Here is a 23,076-nt window from a genome sequence, read left to right on the forward strand (position 1 = left end):
CATTAGGTATTCACTCAAGAATGACTTCCAGTATTACTCACACTGGCGGCGGAAAGTATAGCTCACAGCTGTTCAGTGGGTGACGACACAAACTTAGAAATAAGAATGATGATTTTTTTTAAGGGTCTCCGAGTTGCGGAGTACTTTATCTCGCAGTTGCCAAATACCAGACTCAGAGCTGACGCGAGCGCGCGCGTTTTATCTGTCGCGTGCCTGCTGAAGTGTCTTGGACGACAAAAACATGCGCGCGCGGCTGAACCTCTGCTATCAAAGCCATAAAGCAACAGTTTAAGCTGGATTTTTGTATGCATATGTATATTTAAAATATGCGTATTTTCTCAAGCTCATCTATCTTCTTTGCCTTAAACTGATATATAAGTTATTTTAGAGTATATTCGTATTATTCTTCGAGGTTGGATGGAGGACTACATTATGAATTCATCTTCTTCGTACCTCAGCTCACCTGACAATCTGGAAAAAGGTAAGCTTTTCTTCTTCTCGTTTTTCTGTTGAATTGGGCACATGCATAGAGATTTATCACCAGAGATGAAATATTATGTTGTTCATTTTCATGCAAAAAGTAGTTATTGACACTTTGAAAACAAATGAATGAAAAAAAGTTATAAGGAAAGAAAGCTGATGGAGAATATTCTGTTTTTGTCCTTTCTACCAGATCATGAGCAGTACAACAATGTGCTCATGCCCAGCATCTTTGGTGTTATTTGTTTCTTTGGGATCACTGGGAACTGCATTCTCATTTACACCATTGTGAAGAAGACCAAGTTCTGCTCTCATCCATCAGTGCCAGACATATTTATCTTCAGCTTGTCCATCGCAGACCTCCTCTTTCTCCTTGGCATGCCTTTTCTCATTCACCAGCTCGTGGGCAATGGCTCCTGGTGCTTCGGTGGCACCATGTGCACTGTCATCACAGCGCTTGATTCCAACAGCCAGATCGTCAGCACGTACATTCTGACTGTCATGACTCTGGACCGCTACTTGGCAACAGTCCACCCCATCCGCTTCAAACACGTTCGAACCCCCTTCGTGGCAGGGGCGGCAGTGGCGCTGGTGTGGGTGTTTTCTCTGGTCTCCATTACTCCGGTCTGGATGTACACTGGACTCATGGGTCTCAAGGACGGCTCGGTCGGCTGCGCCCTCCTGCTCCCAAACCCGGCCACAGATACATACTGGTTCACCCTGTACCAGTTCTTCTTGGGCTTTGCTCTTCCTTTAGTGGTCATCTGCAGTGTCTTCTTCAAGATTCTTCAAAATATGTCAGCCACAGTTGCTCCACTACCCCAGCGCAGCCTCAGGGTGCGTACAAGAAAGGTGACCCGCATGGCAGTGGCCATTTGCCTGGCCTTCTTCTTATGCTGGGCCCCTTATTATATCCTCCAGCTGGCCCACCTGGGAGTACAGCGGCCTAGCTTTGCTTTCCTGTATGTCTACAACATCGCCATCAGCCTGGGCTATGCCAACAGCTGCATCAACCCTTTCATCTACATTGTGTTGAGCGAAACATTCAAGAGGCAGTTCATTGTAGCTATTCGGCCACCCCACAGAGGCTTCAGAGTCGCCCCTGCTCAGGCTGAAGGCTTGAGTTTGAGGGTTGCGCCAGAGAGCTCTCATCCATCCCGCTCGCAGTCATCACGGGAACTGCTCCAAAACATGCTGCCCGTCACCGTGGCTGTGCACTGAGATTGACAGCTATCTGGCCACCCCGACCACTGCTAACTGCCACCCCCAGCAACGAGCCATCTGCCAGTACAGATGTCTCTCTTTTTTCTTTCCCTCCTCAGAAAGCACCCGCTGTTCACATCAACACGTGACAAGAGGAGGAATTTCTATGCCACACACACACACTGCGTTAATGTACCAAGTGGTGATATTACCGGTGAAGTTTGGAGACGTGTTTATGTTTGTTGTGAGGAATTAATGTATCAACTGTAGTCGTCATATTTTTAAAGAATGAGAATGAAAAAAGGAACAATAGGCAACTTGCAGCTGACATGTGCCATTTTAAAAAAAAATCTGACTTTGTTTAAGCTATTCTTGATTTATCAGTATGGTATCTGTGTAAAGGTTTGATGTAAAGCCAACTTCATCACACAGCTGCGTTGTACTTAATGTGTCTTAAATTACTACATCGTGGTAGCAGAAAAGTGCAGATTTGTCACTGTTTTGTGTTGTGCACTGTAAGTTTATCAATGTTGTGGTGGAGAAGAAAAAGCATGTGAGCACATTTAACACATTCTAAAGGTCAAGCCAGCTGCACCATTAAAGAATAGCACACACGGCTGAGGGCAGATTATGCACTAATGAGACAGTATGCAAAAAACCCCTCTAGTAGCACTTGGAGGATGAGCTACTCCTCTCATGCAATCACCGAGGACAGACTGCACGCCTTCACTGGCAAAGACAAAGGATTTGCAGACTTAGTACTGATCTTCTCTTTGTGTGTGCTTGAATGTCATTATTCATGCATCTCCAAATGTTATTCTGCTGTACCTTGGTGACTGTGTGACTTTTTTTTTGGAGGCATTTGTCTCCACGCTGGCTTTGGAGACTCTCACTGTGAATTGGCTGTTGCCGTGTGCAGCCTGTCTTACTGTAACTGTAACTCTTACCTGCTACTGGAAAACTGTGTTTACTGTGCTTACTGTGAAAGCTCTTGTCTCACCCAGTGGGTGGGTTTGTTTTACTCTAATCAATAATAAAATGTGTGTGTGAATTTGTCAGTGTGTGATGGATTTTTGTCTTCAAAGGCTCGCATTTTGCACCGTAAAATCAGACGGGACATCTTGATTGCAGTTTTTTTTCTTCTAAAGAGATCTTGCGATTCTCTAAATATAAGGGCGAGTGAAATGTGGATTTCATTTTCAGTTTCTCACTTCAATGGTTTGAAACATCATCTAATTATCAGTAGTGAAACATCAGAAGTAAAATGTTAGTTTTGATGAGATTTATTCAGCCAAACTGCAGCTGAAATTAACAGAAACTGTAACAAAACATCTTTATTGTTTTGATCCTCAATGGCATAGGAAACAAAGTAATGAAGTAATATAAAAAAGTAAAAGAGTAAATGATTATGATAATATATACTTGGTGGACTCTTTATTAGGTACACCCTCTCTTGTCTTCAGAGCTAAATTCACTCAGAGGTTTTGGTCCATCTCGACATGATGTGAATACCCCATTCTAACACATCCCAAAGGTGACTGCAGAGGCTATTTGAGTTCAGTACAAGTTCAAGAAACCGATTTGTGATGATCTGAGCTTTTTTGACATTGTGTGTTATTTTCCTGGAAACAGCCATCAGATGATCGTCACACCGTGGTCATAAAGGTATGGACATGATCAGCATCAGGCGGGCTGTGGAGTTCTCTCCCAAACCACTAAAACTTTGATCCGGGGCAGGATGGATTCTTCCTTTCATACTGTTTAAATCAAACTGTGACCCAGCCATCTGAATGTCATAGCAGAAATGGAGACTCATCAGAACAGGAAACGTTTTTGGTGAGCATGCCTAAACTTTAGCCTCTGTTTCCTGTTTCCCCTGCAATCAGAGTTTGACCCATTGTGCGTTCACAAATGCCACACTCAAAGTCACTTGAACACCTTTCTTCCTCATTCCGATGCTCAGTTTGAACTCCAGCAGACCATCTTTATATTTCTAACTTCAATGAGTTGCTGCAATGTGATTGGCTGATTAGGTATTTGTGTCAAAGAGGAAGTTGAACAGGTGTACCTAACAAACTGGTCAAACTGGTGTTCCAGGTTTTGGTAGCTGTATTCAGTATCAAAAAACAAACAAACAAAAAAACCCCCAAAACCCAGCAGAGTGGGATAAAGCTGTCATTACATCTCATTTAAATGGTAATTCCTTACACACACACTTCATAATGAAATCTCAAGGCAGCCTATTTACTGTCAACACTACTGACAGATTACCTTTGACTGTGGTTATAGCCCTGATGACAAAACTGCGTGGCACCGCTAATGAGTGTTTTTCTGCTCCTGCGCGTCTCACCTCCTAAGAGCAGCATTTTGAATTTAAATTTCAGTTAAAGTCTCCGGAGGGACTTAATTACATAAACCGGTGTAATAACACTGGAGGGGCCCTAAATGAATTCACAGATTATCAAGCTTTAGAATGAACTTCAGATTTTGATTGCAAGACTTTTGTCACACAGATCCAGTGAACGGGAAAGCACACACAAATCAAAGTAGTGTTTTTACTGCATAAGGTAACATGAGGGTGAGTGAATCTCCAAGGCTAAGGAGCATCGGGTTACTGGGTTGAAGGAGGGGGTCATTTCAGGAAGGGACTTATCAGCAAACAAATTCTCAACAGCCAACTAGATGAAATGATGCTTGAAGAGTAATATGGAAAGACAGAGAGAGAGCACCGGGTCCACTCCAGCAGGGGCTCAAGGTCAGGCTGACCCAGAATGAGAGAATCTGCAGGGGCTGCAGAGGGCAGCGTGATGTTTTTGCAAAAATATGTTATTTTCTCTACTCTAACCTCTGTGAATGGAGGATTCAGACAGAACTGCCAATACTTGTAACTCTTGCTGTGCCAACCTTTGCGAAGCTCACGTCCTGCTTTGCTCAGACTCCATTAAATGTCAACGTTAACGCTGTAAATGTAATGTTAGTGTAAATAAATTGGTCACAAAGGGACCACAAAAAGTGGTGGAAAATAATCCCATTGAGGTTGAAAAGAAACAGTAAGAAATTCAAAATGACAGAGAGAAAAATCAGACGGCTGTGTCCTCTTCCAGCGGCCTGTAATTCCATGTTTTCCATCAATAGGTGTATTTGTAGCTCAGTATGAAAATGGAATTGAGCCAAACAGAACCACTGCTATGCTGCACAATGGATTGTTCATGAACACAATGTGGTATAGTTGTGCATGTATCCTCACACCCACTTTCACTGACTAGAAGTGCCTTCAGAAAAGAATTGCACGCTGTTGCTCACTCGCTATCTTGCCAGTGGCATTAGTCATCACCTTCAAGCCAAAGAGATGGAGGAGAGTGGCTAACATGCACTCAGCCCGCATAGATTTCTATAAATGTGTCAGTGCAAATGTGGCAGATGGGATGATTTCGATGCTGAGAGCACATGATCTTGTGATGGAAGTTAGGGGCTCCTGCGTGTGCCCACCTCCCTTTTGATTTACACTGACGCAATTTCATAAATTTCAAAAGCAGCTATAGCCACAGGAGAGTTAACCTCCCCCGAAATTTCTGCCCCAGCAACAGCAGCAATTACCCTTGTTATGATGAGTTTTGTCCACCTCCTGGCCTCAAACAGCCTTTTGATGCACCCTGTTTTATTATGCTCTGTATCAGAGCACAAGTGTGTCTTTGTAGCTATTAGGAAATTGATGTAATGCCATGCTATTTGTTATAACAAATGACACGTGGATTGCAAAAAGAGGAATAAAAGACACGTTTTTTTGCACCCTGATCGTCCCCCTGGCAGGTGAACTTTCAGAGCTGTATTATTCCACGTCTGTTTGATGTGACACACTGACACGGGGCTGGATATCATCTGGTTTTAATGCAGAGTTATAATATCAAGTGTGCAGGATCTGGGTGTAAGTCTATATAGTAAACCTAGTCTTTTGAAATGAGCTTGTATAATATTGTTCGCTCTAAGTGACATTTTGGGAAAAGCTTCTATTGGTATGTTTCAAGGGTTTAAAACTGGAAAAATGTCAAAAAATAATAGAATTCAATGAACAAACCCAACTATAATGAAAGCAATGCCTTGTGAAGGTGTGAAAATGTCAGAGTCATAAAAAGCAGTGACTCCTTCAGTATTAGAGCTATATTGTTCCACACTGGTGTGGAGCAGGAATTTGTTTGGAAGTCATTTTCACTCCAATATTGCAGCAACAGGTGAGCATGAGACTCTGAGCACAGCACACTGGCTCAAAGTCTTTTTAAAGCTGGTTCTTTAAGATGTGCTGATAAAAAAAAGTGCTTGGAATAAATTACAACTTTAATGAAAAACTTTTCAGGAATACTATATTCTGTTTGGTATGCTTCATTTCAAGGCTTTCAAATAGGAATAAGTGCATAATTAAATGAAATAAATATGTATATAAGAATGAAGCACTTGCTTCTGTGGGTCTGATGAGAACATTGGTACTACTCTTTTTTATCTATATTTTTATTAGTTTATTGAGGATTGACATTAAAAAGCTGAAGAAAATAAAAGCTAACTTGTTTTCTTCATTGGGTTTATTGAGTCTGATATTTTGGGAGTATTGTTTAAATGACAGCTTGTTAAAGGCGAAGAAGCAGAGGGGGGACTGTTCGTCACACCTGATCAGAACTGTGCAGACTTTATGATTATTTGCAGGCATATGGTTAATATTAGCAGTACTCACCTTTTCCTGGATGTCTTCTCAGCAGGGTGTGGATCAAAAAAGCAAAAGGAGCTCAGCACACGAAGTGTTTCTAATATCCTAATAACCCCTTAACGCCTAGTGTCTCATATTTGATTCATACAGTTTTTTGTGAGTTTTTGAGGCATCTACATCATTGTTGTGATCCCCCCCCCCCCGCATTAAAAATCTAAATAAATGGCACAATACATTTTAAGCAATTGCTACAAACACGATACAAATATGGAAAATAAAATTGAATTATTATTTTTAACTAATTTGTCAGATGGTTCAATAACTAGAATTTTATGGCAATTATTTTATATTTCAAGCTTTAAGGGTTTAAATCACAAATGTTATTGAATCATTTAGAGGAAGTTGTACAATTTAAATGTTTCTTTTCTTTGTATGATACTTTGGTTTGGTGTTACCTTGTGTGGATAATGCCCAGACTTTGTTTATGAATTTAAATCTGACATTTTCTTTCTCTTGTCACTTGTTTTATCTAAAAGCTTGAGTTGCTTCAGACTTTAAACAAACTATAATCACCATATAAAAAACGATCATACAACAATGGAAATGAAGCTACCGACAACTTTGTAAAGTATTTACATGAATTATACTTTGCAGGCAGCAATATGATGCTTATTGCAGAAAAACCAAGAATACATAAATAAATGATAAGCCATGCTTTTTCTGATTTACCCATTGAGAGTACCAAAGGAGTCATGATTTATTCAAGCGCTGTGCTTCTGAACATCCATCAAGTCTTATTAAACACATGAGGAAACCCATCGTGATGCTGAGGAGTAATACCCCATGCTAACCTATGTTGATGTAGGGTGTCTGCAGAGGTAATTCAAACAGTTTGTCAATCAGGCACCACCACACTCAGGGTGATTCAATTCTGTTTCCTCTGAAATCACATACTTGCTAGTGGAACAGAGCCAGATTTGAGGAGAAAAGAAGTCCTCATCTATCAGTCCCATTTCCCTTTGTATCCATCCTGGATAACTGCATTGCAGAAAATAACAGGAAAGTGGTGCATTTGTGAAAAATGTGCTTGAGGAATAACAAGAAACAACAAGTACTTTGAAGTCTATGTTTTACACTTGTTAGTGAAGTGTTTCTGGAATCATTAAAAAAGAAAAGCTGGCATGTTCAGACATACAGCCGTGTTTTTCGCAGAGTTTAAGGGTTCTATCAGAGTGCTTGAGTGTGCATCAGGCTACAATCTTTTGATAACAAGAGTGAACATTGCAGTAACACACCAGACCCTGGCTTGTTTTCCTGCTGACATCAAAGAAAGCACCAGAGGCTGAATATGATGATTAATATTGCTCCAGCACACCGCTTCTCTGTTAGCAACCATTTTCCTGAAAGGTCTTGCGGAAATGTCAAACAGTGAAAGCTGTTTTTATTTACATTTGATCAGCAGTTCTATTCAGTGTCGTGTTGGGCATCTGGCCCTCCTGCTGCAGAAGAGCATATAATTGTATAATTATAACAAGCAGAGCCTCCCTTATTTTGGTAACTTAGACATAGAAAACACATTAGCCTTGTTGGACAACACTGGGCATTATATTAGTCTGTGTATGTTAATAGGAATTTATTTGCACAGCAAGTCCTGTTAATGAAGCAGATGCTGTGAGAACATTTAAAGCATGTTGCTGCATACAAAATAAGCTAATGTCTTTTTAAATGATCTTTGGTCATGGCAAGAATAAGAAAGTGAATAAGAAACACAAACCTCCTCATTTGAGATTCAGTCCATGATCCCTTTGTCTTGCAGTCTATAACCCTCACTGTTCTCCAGGGTATGCTGAACAAATGCAGAATATGCAGAGTGTAGAGAGGCTCCTGACTTTCCCAATTGGTTAATTGTTGATTCTAAATTGGCTCTAGGTGTGAACTTGAACGTAAAAGGTTTGATTGCCGACCTTTCTGGGGTCTTGTTTGGCTTCTGGCTCTGTCACACCTGGGATAACCCCTTCATGCTACCTTCACGCTCACATAGCTGAATGTCAAAATCGTGTCAGGACAGACACAGTCTCTCTTCAATAACACAGTGAGTTTATTTACAAGGGAACAGTGCAACAATAGTCCAACACAAAGTCCACAGTAGTGATGATCCCGCTTCCTGAGTGTGCGTGAGTGTCCTCGCTAAGTCTCTCCACAGGAGCTCTCCCAGGCTCAGTTTGCCCCCTGCTTTTTCGGAGGGGTTTCTCTGCAGGTGTCTGCACACAGAAGACAACAGAAAGTCTTCCAAACAGATTACAGAGCCAGACAAGAAGCATGGAAGCCAGAGTCACTCTAACTGTGAGCTATTCAACAATACAGCGACGACTGAAGCTCTGCAGCTCCATAAGTAGTGGCTTTGAGGAGGGCTCAGGAACAGCTGTGTGATGATCAGCAGGAAGATTGGAAAAGCTGTAAAACCTGTGGAAATGGAGAAAGAGCCAGGTGCTGCTAATCAAATACACCTGATTAATTGATCATCTAAAAGTGAATGCACCGCTACGAAAGGAGAAGTTTTGTCAGTTTGCAGGTCTGGAACAATTGGGTCAGTGTTAATGCAATACCAACAAGGAAAGACATCAGCTTCACATCAATCAGGGGAGGGTTATAAAGTCACGTCGAAACCATTTGAAGTCCATCATTCAGCAGTGAGAAGGATTATTCACAAATGATTCAAGATAGTTGGCAGTCTTCCCAGGAGTGGATGTCCCAGCAAATACACTCCAAGGCCAGACCGTGCAATGCCTGTAGTAACTGCCAAAACCCCAAGAGCTACGCCTCAGACTCTACAGGACTCAGTTAGCAGGTTAAATGTTAAAGGCCTTTTCCAAAACAGGACTTTAAACCTGGCTCGGGTTTAAGGTCATTGTGGAAATGCTGGGGTGGGAACTTATAAGAGCTGTGCATACATGAATGACTGCAAACCCCAATGAACTGAAACAATATTGTAAAGAAGAGTGGCCCAAAGGTTTTTTGTTTTTACAAGAAGATACTTGATTATTTTACTGATGCTTTCTCCTGATGCTTGAAATTTTTTCAGTAATACTGTAATTTCTAGAGTGTGTATATAGGGGCACTTAAGTTTTTACAGTAATAGTGTAATTTCTGCAGTAAGTTATTTTGCAAAATTATAATATATTTGACAGAAAAAAAAAACCTGTTATTCATATCTAGAGATTAGTACAAGCTAATTGTGCAAATGTCCCAAATGTAACAGACTCTCTTTAATAATTTGGTCCTAATTCTGTTTCCCACAGAATTGCACTCGATTAGTGGCAGCAGTTTGTGCCCAAAAGAGGTGGCACACAAGCTTTTGCAAATATATTCATGTATCATACTACAAATACTTTTAGGAAATAAATAGCAGAACAAAAATTGCCATTATTCTGAACTACAGTTAGTAATAACAATCCTTATTTCTCTCTATAGCCTCAGTCAGCTTGGCACAGAGCAACATTTGAACCTATTATCTACATATAACATGAGGAAACATGAGATGGGACGGGTCAGTGGTAACCGTTTAGCATCGACTGAAATTTAACTGTAACAGAGGCGACCGCCACTTTCTTCACAGATTAAAAAAATAAACATGTAAATAACACATATGGATGTTGCTTTGGTGGTTTGTCTATATCTTAGATTGGGTAACTCTGATTCCAGCAGTGATTGGGAAATTGTAATTCAAGTATAGTCAGTACATTTGATGTAACAGTCAAATAAACTTCCACCAGCTCCCAGAATGCTTTGCTGTTTACACAATACTACTGGATTTTTGAAATACAGCCTGCTTACTGTAAAATCCTGCTGCAGTTTTTACAGGAATTTGTTACAGTGTATTTATACAAGTGTTGAACAGCTAACACACAGCCATGTTCCTGTTTAAATAGATGAAAGGGCTTATTTTTCTTCCCCTATTTGGCCTTCTTTAGTAAAAGACCAAAAGTTAGACTCCATTTCATTTTATTCTAATGCTGGTCTGTTTGAAAAACACCCTGAAAATGTACATCTCCCAGTCTCAATGAAACTGATGTAACGATTTCTTCTTCTAGCACAGACTCCTTCAGGGTAGAGATGTCCTGATATAGTTTTAGACATTTTTAGATTTTTAGGCTCTTTCAAAGAATATCTCGCACATCTTATGTGTCTTTGCAACACCTAACCCAGTGAGGCTCTGTCAGTGTGCAAGAAACTTCTTTAACCTGGGAAACTAAAGAAAAAGAAGGCGTAGGCAGAAACAAAATGCTGCTGGTAACAGCTGTGGTGAGATAAGGCAACCTTGTAGTAATTCAAATAGTTCACCCAGCGCTGTGTTGTGTCAGTGTATGAAATGTGGTGTGAAGCACTTCATGGCACTTCCCTACAAGCTTTGAAATATGGCTCACACTTGGACTATTCACTCCATTCAAATCAGCTCTAAGTTAATACATAGGTGCTAAAGAACATTTAAAAATAGCACAGGTACATACAGAGGGTAAAAGTTCAAGACAGATGACAACTCATACTGAGTTAAAAGCCAAAGAGAAAAGGTTTTAAAAACAGCAAAGGATATAGCCTGCCTGCTTCTGGGGGCGGCTCATTCCACATTTTAGGAGCCAAAGCTGCAAAGGCTTTGGCTCCTCTGGTTTTATAAAATGTCTTTGGGACAGTCAAAAGCTGATCTAAGAGCACGTGACGGCATGTAAGGGTGAAGCAGCTCAGACAAATAAGAAGGGGCAAGATCATTAAGAGTCTTAAAAACAAATTACATCATTTTAAAAGGGATTCAAAACTGAACGGGAAGCCAGTGAAGGGATGCTAAAAATTGTGCAGCAGCATTTTGTACAAAGCGGTAGATGTGAGAGGGAAGCCTTGTGAATTCCACTTAAAAGACTATTATAATAATCCGAGAGATGATAAATGCGTGGATCGGTGCCATCTAGACAGGATGGGCTTGGTTTTGCACTGCCGCCTCAAGTGGAAGGAGGCTGGGGTCCATCTTCACACCTAAATTGGTGATGCTGGATTTTTCATGTGGAGCCAAACAGAAAAAGTCAAAGGCAGGGAAACAGCTGGAGCCACTGGATTTAAGAACTGTGACCTCAGTCTTTTCTTTCATTAAAATGGAGCGGTTGGTCCTGGCTCAGCTTCGGCGCCTAATAAGCTCATCACTGGACCCACTTCAGTTTGCCTACCAGCCTGGCATTGGAGCGGATGATGCCGTCATTCACCTCCTACATCGTTCCCTCGCTCACCTGGAGACCGCTGGAAGCACTGTGAGAATCATGTTCTTTGATTTCTCCAGTGCCTTCAACACCATTCTTCCCTCGGTTCTAAAGGACAAGCTGGTGAACTCTGGAGTGGACCATCACCTCACTACCTGGATCCTGGACTACCTCACCGACCGACCACAGTATGTGAGGACTCAGGGCTGTGTGTCGGACAGGGTCGTCTGCAGTACGGGGGCCCCACAGGGAACGGTTCTGGCTCCGTTCCTCTTCACCATCTACACTGCAGACTTCTCCCACAATTCCACCCAGTGCTTCCTGCAGAAGTTCTCTGATGACTCTGCAATAGTCGGCCTCATCACTGATGGGGACGACAAGGAGTACAGAGGTCTGACCCAAGACTTTGTGGACTGGTGCCAGCTGAACTACCTCCAGATCAACGCCAGTAAAACCAAGGAACTGGTGGTAGACTTCCGCAGGCACAAGCATTCTCCACTGCAACCACGGAACATCCAAGGTATGGACATTGAGGCTGTGGACAGCTACAGGTACCTTGGTGTTCATCTGAACAATAGACTGGACTGGACTCATAACTCAGACGCCCTCTACAGGAAAGGGCAGAGCAGGCTGTACCTGCTGCGGAGACTCAGGTCGTTTGGAGTGGAGGGCCCACTCCTGAAGAAATTCTATGACTCTGTTGTGGCTTCTGCTATCTTTTATGGCGTGGTCTGCTGGGGCGGCAGCATCTCTGCTGGGGACAGGAAGAGACTGAACAGGGTGATCCGAAGGGCCAGCTCTGTTCTAGGATGCCCTCTGGACCCAGTGGAGGTGGTGAGTGACAGGAGAACGGCGGCTAAGCTGTCATCCCTGATGGACAACATCTCCCACCCCATGCAGCAGACTGTGACAGCACTGAGCAGCTCCTTCAGTGGGAGACTGCAGCACCCACGGTGTGGGACGGAGAGATTTCGCAGGTCTTTCCTCCCCACTGCTGTCAGACTCCATAATAAAGACTTTAACTGATCAAGCACACACATCCACACATATGCAATAATACTAAGTGCAATAATCCTTTCTGTCATCGTTGTATTTTTACTCAGTTGTATATAGTATTTGTATTTGTATTCTATTTTTATCTTATTGTATATTTATTTTATTTTATTCTACTGTATATAGTATTTTATTTTATTCTATTCTGTACAGTTGTGTACTGTATTTATTCTTATTGTATTCTAATTTTTGCCTCATAACTTTTGCACTGTCCACTTCCTGCTGTGACAAAACAAATTTCCCACGTGTGGGACTAATAAAGGTTATCTTATCTTATCTTATCTTATTAAGAAAATTCACCCCCTGATGTCTTTGAGACATTTAAGGAGAGGCTGAACAGAACCACTGTGTTTTAAAAGGAAATAGACTTGACAGCCATCAGCATATAAGCTGGTAGCAAATAGAAAGAGAACAGTAGAGGACCAAGAATGGAACCCCAAGGTACCCCCCAGGGGAGGGCAGCGGAAGTACAGGTAAAATCATTCATTATGACACACAAAGTCCTTTCAGAGAGGTCGGACCTAAACCACTGCAGAGCTGAACCAGTGATGCCCACCCACTGCTACAGTCTGTTTTTACAGTCTGTCGGCTTGCAAAAGCAGGTACGGTCTTTCAGCGGCTCCGGACGATCTGGTCAATCCCAAAGATCGATCTGGTGACGAAGATTCGTCTGCTCAACTCCATCGTTATACCTACCGCGATCTGTACTTGTGAGATGTGGAAAACATCAGCCAGAAGACTCAATGTGGCCCAACAGCGATGGCTAAGAGGGAACCTGGGGGTCTCTTACCGGGACCATGTCACCAATGAAGAAGTACACCGTCGGACTGCCACACGTCCCCTCCAGGACATTGTGACTGAGCGACATGTGCGCTTTGCAGGTCATGTTCTATGCCAACCCCCACACCAACTGCCCAAGATTGCCATCATGTGGAACCCACCCTGTTACGACCCGGCTCAAAAGCCGCAACATAAAAAAAGGAGACGAACAACAGAGTGTGGGTGAGAAGAGGTTTCATCCTAAAATGGAAAACCAGGTTGGCTAAAATGGCTGGTGCCACCAAGGCAAAGACTAGTGCACTGCCGGAAAGCTTGCCTCAGGTATGCTTTTATCCACACCTGACTAGGTGTGGCCAATTAGCACCAGCTGAAAACACTGAGACGATTAGAAGCTGCAGAGGGACGTAACCAAGATGGAAACCAGGCTGTCCCTGTACAACATGGTAGAGAACTTTCATCGATGATTTACGCACCACAGACATTGCGATGAGGGCGAAGCAGCTGCAGCTGATCGAGTACGTTGGCGGACATTTGACGCCCAATGCGCCGAATGGCTCAGGAGGACCTAACTAACTAATTAGAATAATAACCATTATGACATGACATCATCACACAGTTACTACAGATTTGTTGGCTGCACATCCATGATGTGACTCGCCCATTCCACCACATTCCAAAGATGCCCTATTGGTTTGAGATGTGATGACTATGGAGGCAAACTCATTGTCATGTTCAAGAAACCAGTGTGAGATGATATGAGCTGGACATGGTGTATCATCCTGCTGGAAGCATTAATACTCAGATAGGCTGTGGTGTTTAAATGATGCTGAGTCGGTTCCAAGGTGTCTGAAGTGTGTCAATAATTTTTGTTTTTGCACCAAATTCTGACCCTATCATCTGAATGTCAGAACAGAACCTGACACTCATCAGTGGAGGGAACAGTTTTCCAGTCTTCTGTTGTCCAATTTTGGTGAGCTTGTGCAAACTCTTCCTCAGTTTCACCCAGAGAACTGCCACATACTGGATACTTTCTATTTTTCAGACCATTGTCTGTAAACCCGAGGGACTGGTTGTGTGAGAAAATCTCAGTAGATTACCAGTTTCTGAAATATCCACTTAATTTCACTTAGTTTGAACTCCAGCGGGTAGCCTTGAGCATGTCAGCAAACTTAAATGCATGTAGTTGCTGCCATGTGATTGGCTGATTTCATAGTTGTGTTAACAAGCAGTTGAACAGGTGTAACTAACAAACTGGTTTCTGGAAAATTAATCTTGGTTATTATCTATACATTGTTTTGTATGCATGAACATTTTTTTTTTTAAATTTAAAAATGTTATTATTCACACTTTGAGTTTAAAAAAAAAAGATGATTAAGTATGAATTAAGAGGAGCCATGCAATGCCTTTTTTTTTAAATAAAAGAAAAAACTCAGCTGTTTTTCATTTATTTGAAGCAATGTTGAGAAAAATGCACCACAAATAATTCTGCCACACTGACATGATTTGTGAGAAAAGCTGTGTTTAATTTGCAACCCATAAAACTCTCAGTACGTTATGCAGATGTTACAGACAGTCCGATTCAAGAACTTGCGTGTGTTGTGTCACATTCAAACCTACCAAACCTATTATTCCGCCCTTTCGTGGTAATCTGAAGCATACAGTTTTAATCTGGTACTTAAATTACATAATTACACATCAGGTACAAAATGTAGACTTTTAAAAAAGTTAATAAAATAGAATCTAGCCATTGTTCCCAAATAATGTATCAGACACATCCTTCATGTATGATCACTTAATTTGGTAAATAGTGATTTTAAACAGTTACGTCAAATGACAGAACATAAAACAGCGAGGACAGATACAGTGTGTGCAACTAACAGGGACTCTGAAAAGCATCAGTGACAAATTTAAAACACTGAAAACAGTTTATTGTAAATCAAAAGCTTATCGTCGAGTTTGAATAGAGAAAAAAAATGTTATTTCTGGTTTGCTCATCCTTCCGCCGCATCGGAGAAAGCTATCACGGTGCAGCTCCAGAAATGGTGATTACTCTGAATTAAACAGACACTAAATATTCAGGAAGAGCTCCTGCTTCTGGCGGCTACTTTATACAATTTTCAGGGAATGCTTTGAAGCATGATTGCCATTAACACTCTGCTTATCTTCAAGTCTTCGATGAAAGAACAACCTACGATTTTTTTAAATCAGCAAAATTTCAATCCAACTCGAGTGAAAAAGACATACAGTACACACTCACTCTCCCACACACTGGAGCAGCAGATGTGGAGATAAAAAAAAAAAAACAGCCCTCTCCTTTATTGCTGTGCAAGCCACTGAGGTGGTAAAAACATGTTTTCTGTGCTTTCTTAAAATTTCCTCATGACGTCAGAGCAAACCAACCACTGGAAAATGCACATTTGGAAAGAATGGGGTTTCACAGCTCCAACACCCCCCCAGACCAAACCTTTAGTCATGAAAGTCCCCTTACATACTCTTCACCAGCCGAAGTACAGATGAGAACAAAATTATTATCACCTGTATGAAATTTCTAATTTTCCCTATTGCTTTTGTAACAGAGCAATCTTGATAATCCCAAAGCAAGGATATACAAAGTGGTCACAGCATTTCCAGGTGTCAACAACTGGAGTGAGAAGTATCATCAAGAAATTAAAAGAGAGTCACAGAGTACAGAACGAGCCTGGCAGAGGTAGGAAGCCAAAGATCTCAAAGACTCTGGAAAGAAAATTTGCCAACAACTGCCAAGACACCATTGAATGACTTAGTCAAGTAGGGAATTGTAGTCTCCAAGAAGACTATCACTCGAACCATGTACAGGAGTGGATTGGGAGGTTGCAGAGCAAGAAAAACTTCTGCAGAAGAGACAGATGAAAGTATGTTACTAACAACTTGGAGAAATAATAAGCGTACTGGAAGCGTGTCCTTTGGTCAGATGAGATGAAACTAGAGCTCTTCGGCCACAGAGACTCTGCTTACATTGTAGGCCTACAACCAAAGAACACCGACCCCACAGTGAAACACGGTGGTGGGATTATTAGGCTGTGGGGATGCTCCAGTGCATCTTGAACTGAGGATCTCATCAATGTGGAAGGAACTCTATCTTGCAACACAGGAATGACCCAAAACACGCATCGCTCCTGGGGAAGAACTCGACTGAGAAGACCAAAGTGAATATTATTGACTGGACTACACAAAACCCTAAATTGGATCCTACCTAAAATCTGTGGGATGAACTGAAGACCAAGTTCCATGCCAGAAGGCCATCGAATCTGTAGGAGCTTGAGAGATTCACCAAAGAAGAACATGCAGGTGGTTATCCAGCAAAAGGGATTCACATTTGACTTTTTACATCAACTGGGCTAATAATTTTGGCACTGATAAGTAAAATAACATAAGCATCCAAAATAAAACTAGGATGTTTGGAAAAGCTTTGTTAAAAATTGCCTGCTCTGTGTATCAGTACTTTGGAAAAAGGGGAGGCTAATAACTCTGTCCTCATCTGTATCTGTTGGTTTTGCCCAATTTGTACAATGCAATTGTTCCAAATGAGCTCAGATATGGAAAAGTGTACAAAAAAGAAAGTGCAACAAAATATAATATTTAACTGATAATACAGCCGGTTAACAGTGCTGTGTTAGTATAGTTTTTGCAGCGCTTTAGAACAATCTTACACATCATCACCCATTAACTGTAAACTGTTCTTTAGTCAGTACATGCCACACTCCACAATGGACTAAAACTATGCAAATTCACCATATCAACCTCCACTTTCAAAAAAGTTGATCATAAACTCAAACATGTAGTGTACTAACAGCAGACAGCAGTGTAAAAACAACACAAAAAGTGCAGGAAACGAATCACATTACAGCAGTATTTTCCCTTAGTAATTCATCTCTGCATAGATTTCATTTAAGACACACACAGGTGAGAACTTAGAACAGTACTATGAAGGGGAGAGAGAAGATGTACTTTGATTCGGCGATGCCTCCAGCTGTGGGCTTCTCCCAGTGCGTGGGTGTGGAGGAATCAGTAGGGAGCTCGGGTGTTCAGCAGTCATTCAAGGCTCTCACAGAGGCACTTATAATGGGATATAAAAGGAAACAATTAGTATTTGATCACCTGTCAAACAGGAAATCAGCATTAGCATTGGTAACAAAGAAAAAGCTGGCTTCAACTGAGATTTTGACATGTGTGGCTGCATTTGCTGGAATTTAATAGCTTACACCTAATCCATCAATTGGAATTCATTCCACAGTTTCAATTAGTGCATTACAGCAGCAGGAATGTTTGGCCAATCCGCTTCCACTGTCACCACTTCTTTGTTCACCAAAGGCAGTTTCTCATTTTAAAACCAAGCTGACATAAGAAGAAAAACATCAACCATGCCGCTGACATTAGCTCTAATTTGTGCTTTTTGTTTTTTTAGACCAGACAAACTGAAAGGATTTTATTTACAATTCCACATAACATAATAATTAATTTCAGAGTGCAATGTGACCTTTAAAACAGGCCTCAGGGAAAGCTCCGTGCCTACCCAGTGAGGTGGTACTGTATCGCGTCCGCTGCAGAGTGGCGTAACCCGGCTTGTCCGCCAGCAGGACGCGGTGAGCTGCAGGGATCGTGACTTCTCCGTTCCTCTGCAGGGAGGCGCACCTGCGAAATGTCAAATCTAGTTTCGTCTGGATGTTGCTGGAGCTGTGAGCACGTTTGATGTCGACAGGGTCATGACTTCCAGCCTTTCCGTTGACCAGCTGGACTTTGCAGTTATGGCCATCGCAGTTGGGCCCACCGGCGCCTTTCCTCTCTTCTAGTGCCGCAGCAGTCAGAGTCCCGTTGGAGAGGGACAGCTTGGCTAAATTGCTACTCGCCAGCCTTCCCAGATCTTCATGGTCTTTCAGGCGCTTCTCTTGCCCCTTGACTGGTGACCTTGGAATGTCTTTCTTCAAGAAACCGGGCTTAAAAAAAGAGAAGAGACTTTCTTGGCTCCGACCTTCATGTCCTCTTTGCACCCTCCTGTCCTCAGGCTGAAGGACCATCTGTAACAAGTCTTTTTGTGCCCTGGGAGTCGCCCCTATGTGGACCTTAGATCTTCTCAGTGTAGAATCTCTGCTCGGGGGTGCGCTGTGGCTGAACTGACCGCCTAGAATGGCCCCTCTCTGTAGCTGGAACTCCAGGGTCCTGCCCTGGTCTGGCCTCGCTCTCTTAGATGATCTCCTTCTCAGAGAATCATCATCTCGAGCTTTGACATCTTTGCTGCCATTATCGCCTCCATGGCCGATGTTTCTCTCTGCAAAAGTTCTGCTCTGTCCCTCTGGTATTTTGGGGGAGTAACAACTTTCAGAGCTGACTCTGTCTGTACAGCTGAGGCTGCTGCCGCTTGGTGAACTGCAGTCCTGTCCTGCTTCAAAGACTCTTCCATGGGGGTTTCTTTGTGGCGGGGTAGCCACCAGCGTGATGATGGGGTCTTTGGTACATCTTGGACGCCGACCGGACTCGAGATACTCCACCAGCTCTCCAGATTGAGTCTGGGCAGAGTGCTTGATACGGTCTCTGGAACCAAAGGACCACCTCAGTGGGAGAACTTTGTTCAGGGTGTCCTTGGGCTTAGTTGGCGATCTCATGCTTACACTCCTGCCCTGGTACCCTCTGACAAACTGATTGTTTTCTGACCCATCTATAGGAGACAAGACACGAGACAAAGTTTAAAAAAAGAAATTGACATGACCTGGATAGATTATTGTTATACCAGAATGCAAAAAATGCTTCCAAGGAGGAGGAGAGTTTAGGATGATATATTTGTAAAAATCTGCATGAATCTGCAAATTTTGCATGATTAACAAAGTCAAAATAGTCCTTATTTAAAGTTGGGGAAAAACTTATTTGTAGGTCTCCTGAGTTACACAAAAATGAACAATCTCTGACTTTCATAGTAGTTTCATTTTGATGGAGAGAGACAGAACATCAAAGAAAAATGCAGAAAAACACATCACATAAACATTATCTATTGATTTGCATGTAACTGAGTGAAATAAGTATTCAACAACCAAACCAGAGTCTGACTCTCAGAGATTGTGGTTGTGTTAGATTGGTGTGAATGAAGCACACAGAATACATTTCATCCATTCCAACCTCTCCACCACCTCTCCACTCACTGCTTAATTTATTTTTTAATGAAATTAAATAATTCACATTGATATATTTTTAAAATATCTTTTTTTTTTTTGGGCAAGACCAAAAAACTGTCAAAGGACGTCAGGGTCAAGATTATAGACCTGCACGAGGTTGGAATCACATCAAGATCATCAGCAAGAACAACAATAAAATACTAACTCAAAACAAGGAATTGTTTTCTCCTTTTGTTAAGATGAGAAAGGAGTTAACCAAGCTTTCCATAGCTTATCATTGAGACTGGATGCATTTGAATACAAGTCCTTTGGTAACAATGTAGCACTGTAAACTATAAAATGCACCTCATCTTTTACTCTTAAAGGGTTTTTTTTGCCTTCTTGTGTTTTATACAATATACAAACTATACACATTAGTCCAGATACCTACATGTTTCCACTGTTTTGGGAGGTTCATCTCTAAACACTGGCAACTCAGGAGACTCAGGGGCTTGTACGGCTCCCAGAGATCCTGGCACAGGTCCTCCTGACACCACACTGCCCCTCTTACTGCCCCCTGTCAGCCGGACCAGCCAGTGGTCAGAGGCGGACGAGCTGGTGGAACCTAAACAGAGGAATGAAAATAATTTGTTTTGTTGCTCTGCAGTCCAATAATAAGCATGCACATTAAGAGAAAAAGACCAACTACAGCTCCATTAGAAGAAGCAATCCTGCATCGAGATGGCAACAGATCTGTGATTGTGGAGTAGTATCTATTTTCATCCATTAGGAAAAACAGACATTAGGTAGAAACTATGAAAAAGAGCGTCTCTGTGACTCATGTAAATAGAGACTGGCAGCAGGTCTTGTTGGCTATTAGCTACAACACAAGATGAGGCAGTGAAAATGAACACTGATGGGGCTAAAAATAGAGTTTTTACCAGATAATGAGGGTGTGAGGTGCAATGACACTCTCATGTTGCCTCCATTAGTTTTATATTATATGAATGAGGTGTAGCAGATTCCAGCCAACTAATAATAGCAAGGCACTCTGCAGCATCTGAAAGGACTGACCTGTGACTGAGGAGCTGGCAGACCAGGGGGGGATAGTGTTTCTCCTCTGGTAGAAGAGGATGTAGGCTCCACGTGTGCACACCTCCGCCTCTGGAACTGGCTCAGCGCTGCTGTCATCATAACTGTACCACTGGCCGTCAACAGAGTTCCTGCAATAGGCTGAAATTACAATGGAAAAAGCAGAGAGACCAAACTCTTTGATTTCTGCTAGGCTCCGGCGAAAGGATGTCACTGCAGTTGTTTCTTTATTTGACTAATTAATGAGTGAAAAAGTGGTACACAGATGGGTGTGTCTGTGGGAGTTTGCTCATAAACATACACAGGAAAATACACAATGCATGGGTAATTGGATCCTTAACTGTCTGTTCAGCTTTCTATTAATACCCATGCTGCGGCTAATGACCAAGGCAGCTGATAATATGAATGCTTTTCTATGTCTTTGCCACAGGGTGTCCTCACTGGGCTTTTAAACAGATTGGGCTCTTGTATGGATCCTTTCTGAGACTTGGGATGGCTCAAACTGGAAGTTCTGGAACAGCTTATTTCTGGCAGCTTGTCTGAGATGAGTGCAAGTCAATTACACTGTTTCTTCTCGCACTTGATGTAATTCTTTTTTACCCAAAGTCCTCTCAGTTAAATCCTTTGAGTTTCTATTTTTTTATTCTATTGCTTACTTGCAGTCATTTAGTTGTAGGCAGAGGACCTGTTTATGAATCAGACTTACATCAATCAGCATGTCAGCTGGCGTCTAATGATGGTGGTGGTCATGCTGTTTGTTTCTGCTTCTTCAAGAAGATCATTTTCGGGGCTTACAATGTCAATTTTTATTTTATGGAAGACTTGCCGAGGTTAATTAAGATCCTTGCTGTCTTTTTTTATTTTCTTTAAAGTCACGCCGATGTGCAAGTTTGCCCAGACAGAGCCATTTAGCATGCACTGAAGATCTTTTTCTGTGTGGGCGATGTTAGTGCCGTCATCTACATATTGCAACTCCACGAGGGCTGTGTGGGAGAAATCGGTCTTGGCCTTGAAATCATTTTATTTCATCGCCTAGCTTGAGCAGGCGACCCATATATCATAAGGCTACTGCAGAAACCTGAGTTCTATCTATCCCAGGGCTTTTGCTGCTTGTCTTCCCCCGCTCTCTCTCCCAGCTTTCCTGTTCACTCTAAAAACTTCTGTCATAATAAATGTATGCTCACTTTTATGGGAGAAAATGCTGCAGCCTTCTCTGGACCTGAGGTAATTTAATACAGACTGAGGTTAAGTGGAAAAGTGCTCTATGGTTGTAAAAATCAAAATTTGAAATTCTTTTTGGAAGTCATGACACATCCTCTGAGTGAAAGAAAAGAAGGACCGTGCAGCTTCTTTTCAGCTCGTGGTTCAAAAGCCACGCACATCTCACAGGATAAAGTGTGATGGCCCAGTTTATACTGAACGATGTAGCCTATAGAAAGGTATCATTATAACTTATGGTGCCAAAACTGCTTTTTCAGGGAAAGCCTTGCTTCTTTCATCTGCGTTACAGCATCATGACAGTTTGGGTGAGGGGTCAAATACACCAATTACTCACAGCATTAAAACCTGGAGCTGGTGCAGAGAAAGACCGGTTTCTGGAATGTTCTTTTTTACTGATTTTCGGACTGACTTTATCTGCTACTGTCACTATCATCTGAGCGCATGCCAGATTATTTTAAAACAGCCTCTGTCATCCCTCTGCTTAAAATCCCCCCCAAAACGTCCGGAGATCCCACCGACAATTACAGGCCCATTTCCAATCTTCTATTCATTTTTTGAAATCCTTAAGAAAGCTGTGTAAAAAATTCCGGTAAGAACCTTGCAACAAACAACTGAATTTTGAATCTCACATCCCAAAACTCATCCAGTCTTGCTTCCTCAGATAAAACTCAGGTTTTACATAAATCTCTGATCTCCCCAGCCTATCTTCAACTGGTCCAGAAAGCAGCGGTTAGACTGCTAACAAGACTTCGCACAACCTAAAAAATCCCCATGGTGGTGTGGTGTAAGAAGTAAGAAGGCCCTGAGTTCAAATCCACCATCTGGCTGGGGCCTTTCCCCCCAATGCGTGCACGTCACATGCACTTAGTGAAATTAGCTTAATGGGCGATTCCAAATTGCCCATAGATGTGAAAGGTTGTCTGCCCTGTGACAAATTAGTGACCTATCCAGAATCCCCACCTCTTGCCCAGTGGCAGCTGGGATAGGCTCCAGCTCCAATAGGATAAAGTGGAAAAAAATGGATGGATGGATAAAGCCCTACATGGCCAGGCTCCTGTGTATAAAGTAGAGCTACAGAGACCTTAAAACTGCAGCTCTGATCAAGGTCTCCTAACGCTCTTATTTTAAAACCAGAGGTGATCACGCTTTTAGGGTTGTAGCGTCTAAACTTTTAAACAGCTTCCCT

The 23,076-nt window shown here is 42.1% G+C and overlaps 2 protein-coding genes across 2 annotated transcripts in view; one reads left to right on the forward strand and one right to left on the reverse strand.

Moving 5' to 3' along the window:
• The first annotated feature begins 239 nt into the window (after positions 1 to 239).
• Positions 240 to 2,015, forward strand: mchr1b (melanin-concentrating hormone receptor 1b). Its single transcript, XM_026165815.1, has 2 exons — positions 240 to 481; positions 674 to 2,015. The coding sequence occupies exons 1-2, from the start codon at positions 418 to 420 to the stop codon at positions 1,699 to 1,701; spliced, it is 1,092 nt and encodes a 363-aa protein (XP_026021600.1). The 5' UTR covers positions 240 to 417; the 3' UTR covers positions 1,702 to 2,015.
• Positions 2,016 to 14,957: 12,942 nt separating this feature from the next.
• usp43b (ubiquitin specific peptidase 43b) overlaps positions 14,958 to 23,076 on the reverse strand; it is a 90,324-nt gene continuing 82,205 nt past the window's right edge. The window contains exons 13-16 of the mRNA XM_026165771.1: positions 20,652 to 20,810; positions 20,029 to 20,202; positions 18,008 to 19,147; positions 14,958 to 17,550 (exon numbers count right to left, since the gene is read on the reverse strand). Of these exons, the coding sequence (XP_026021556.1) occupies positions 17,540 to 17,550; positions 18,008 to 19,147; positions 20,029 to 20,202; positions 20,652 to 20,810 (1,484 nt within the window). The 3' untranslated portion in view covers positions 14,958 to 17,539. The remainder of the gene's footprint in view (positions 17,551 to 18,007; positions 19,148 to 20,028; positions 20,203 to 20,651; positions 20,811 to 23,076) is intronic.

Source organism: Astatotilapia calliptera, chromosome 4, assembly GCF_900246225.1.
Source record: "Astatotilapia calliptera chromosome 4, fAstCal1.2, whole genome shotgun sequence".
Classification (NCBI taxonomy): Eukaryota; Metazoa; Chordata; class Actinopteri; order Cichliformes; family Cichlidae; genus Astatotilapia; species Astatotilapia calliptera.

What these genes read in the sequence shown, in the direction of transcription:
- mchr1b (XM_026165815.1), top strand. Translation starts at nt 418, where the DNA reads ATGGAGGACTACATTATGAATTCATCTTCTTCGTACCTCAGCTCACCT. An exon ending in ACCTGACAATCTGGAAAAAG is followed by an intron (nt 482 to 673) that starts GTAAGCTTTTCT and finishes CCTTTCTACCAG; the next exon opens with ATCATGAGCAGTACAACAAT.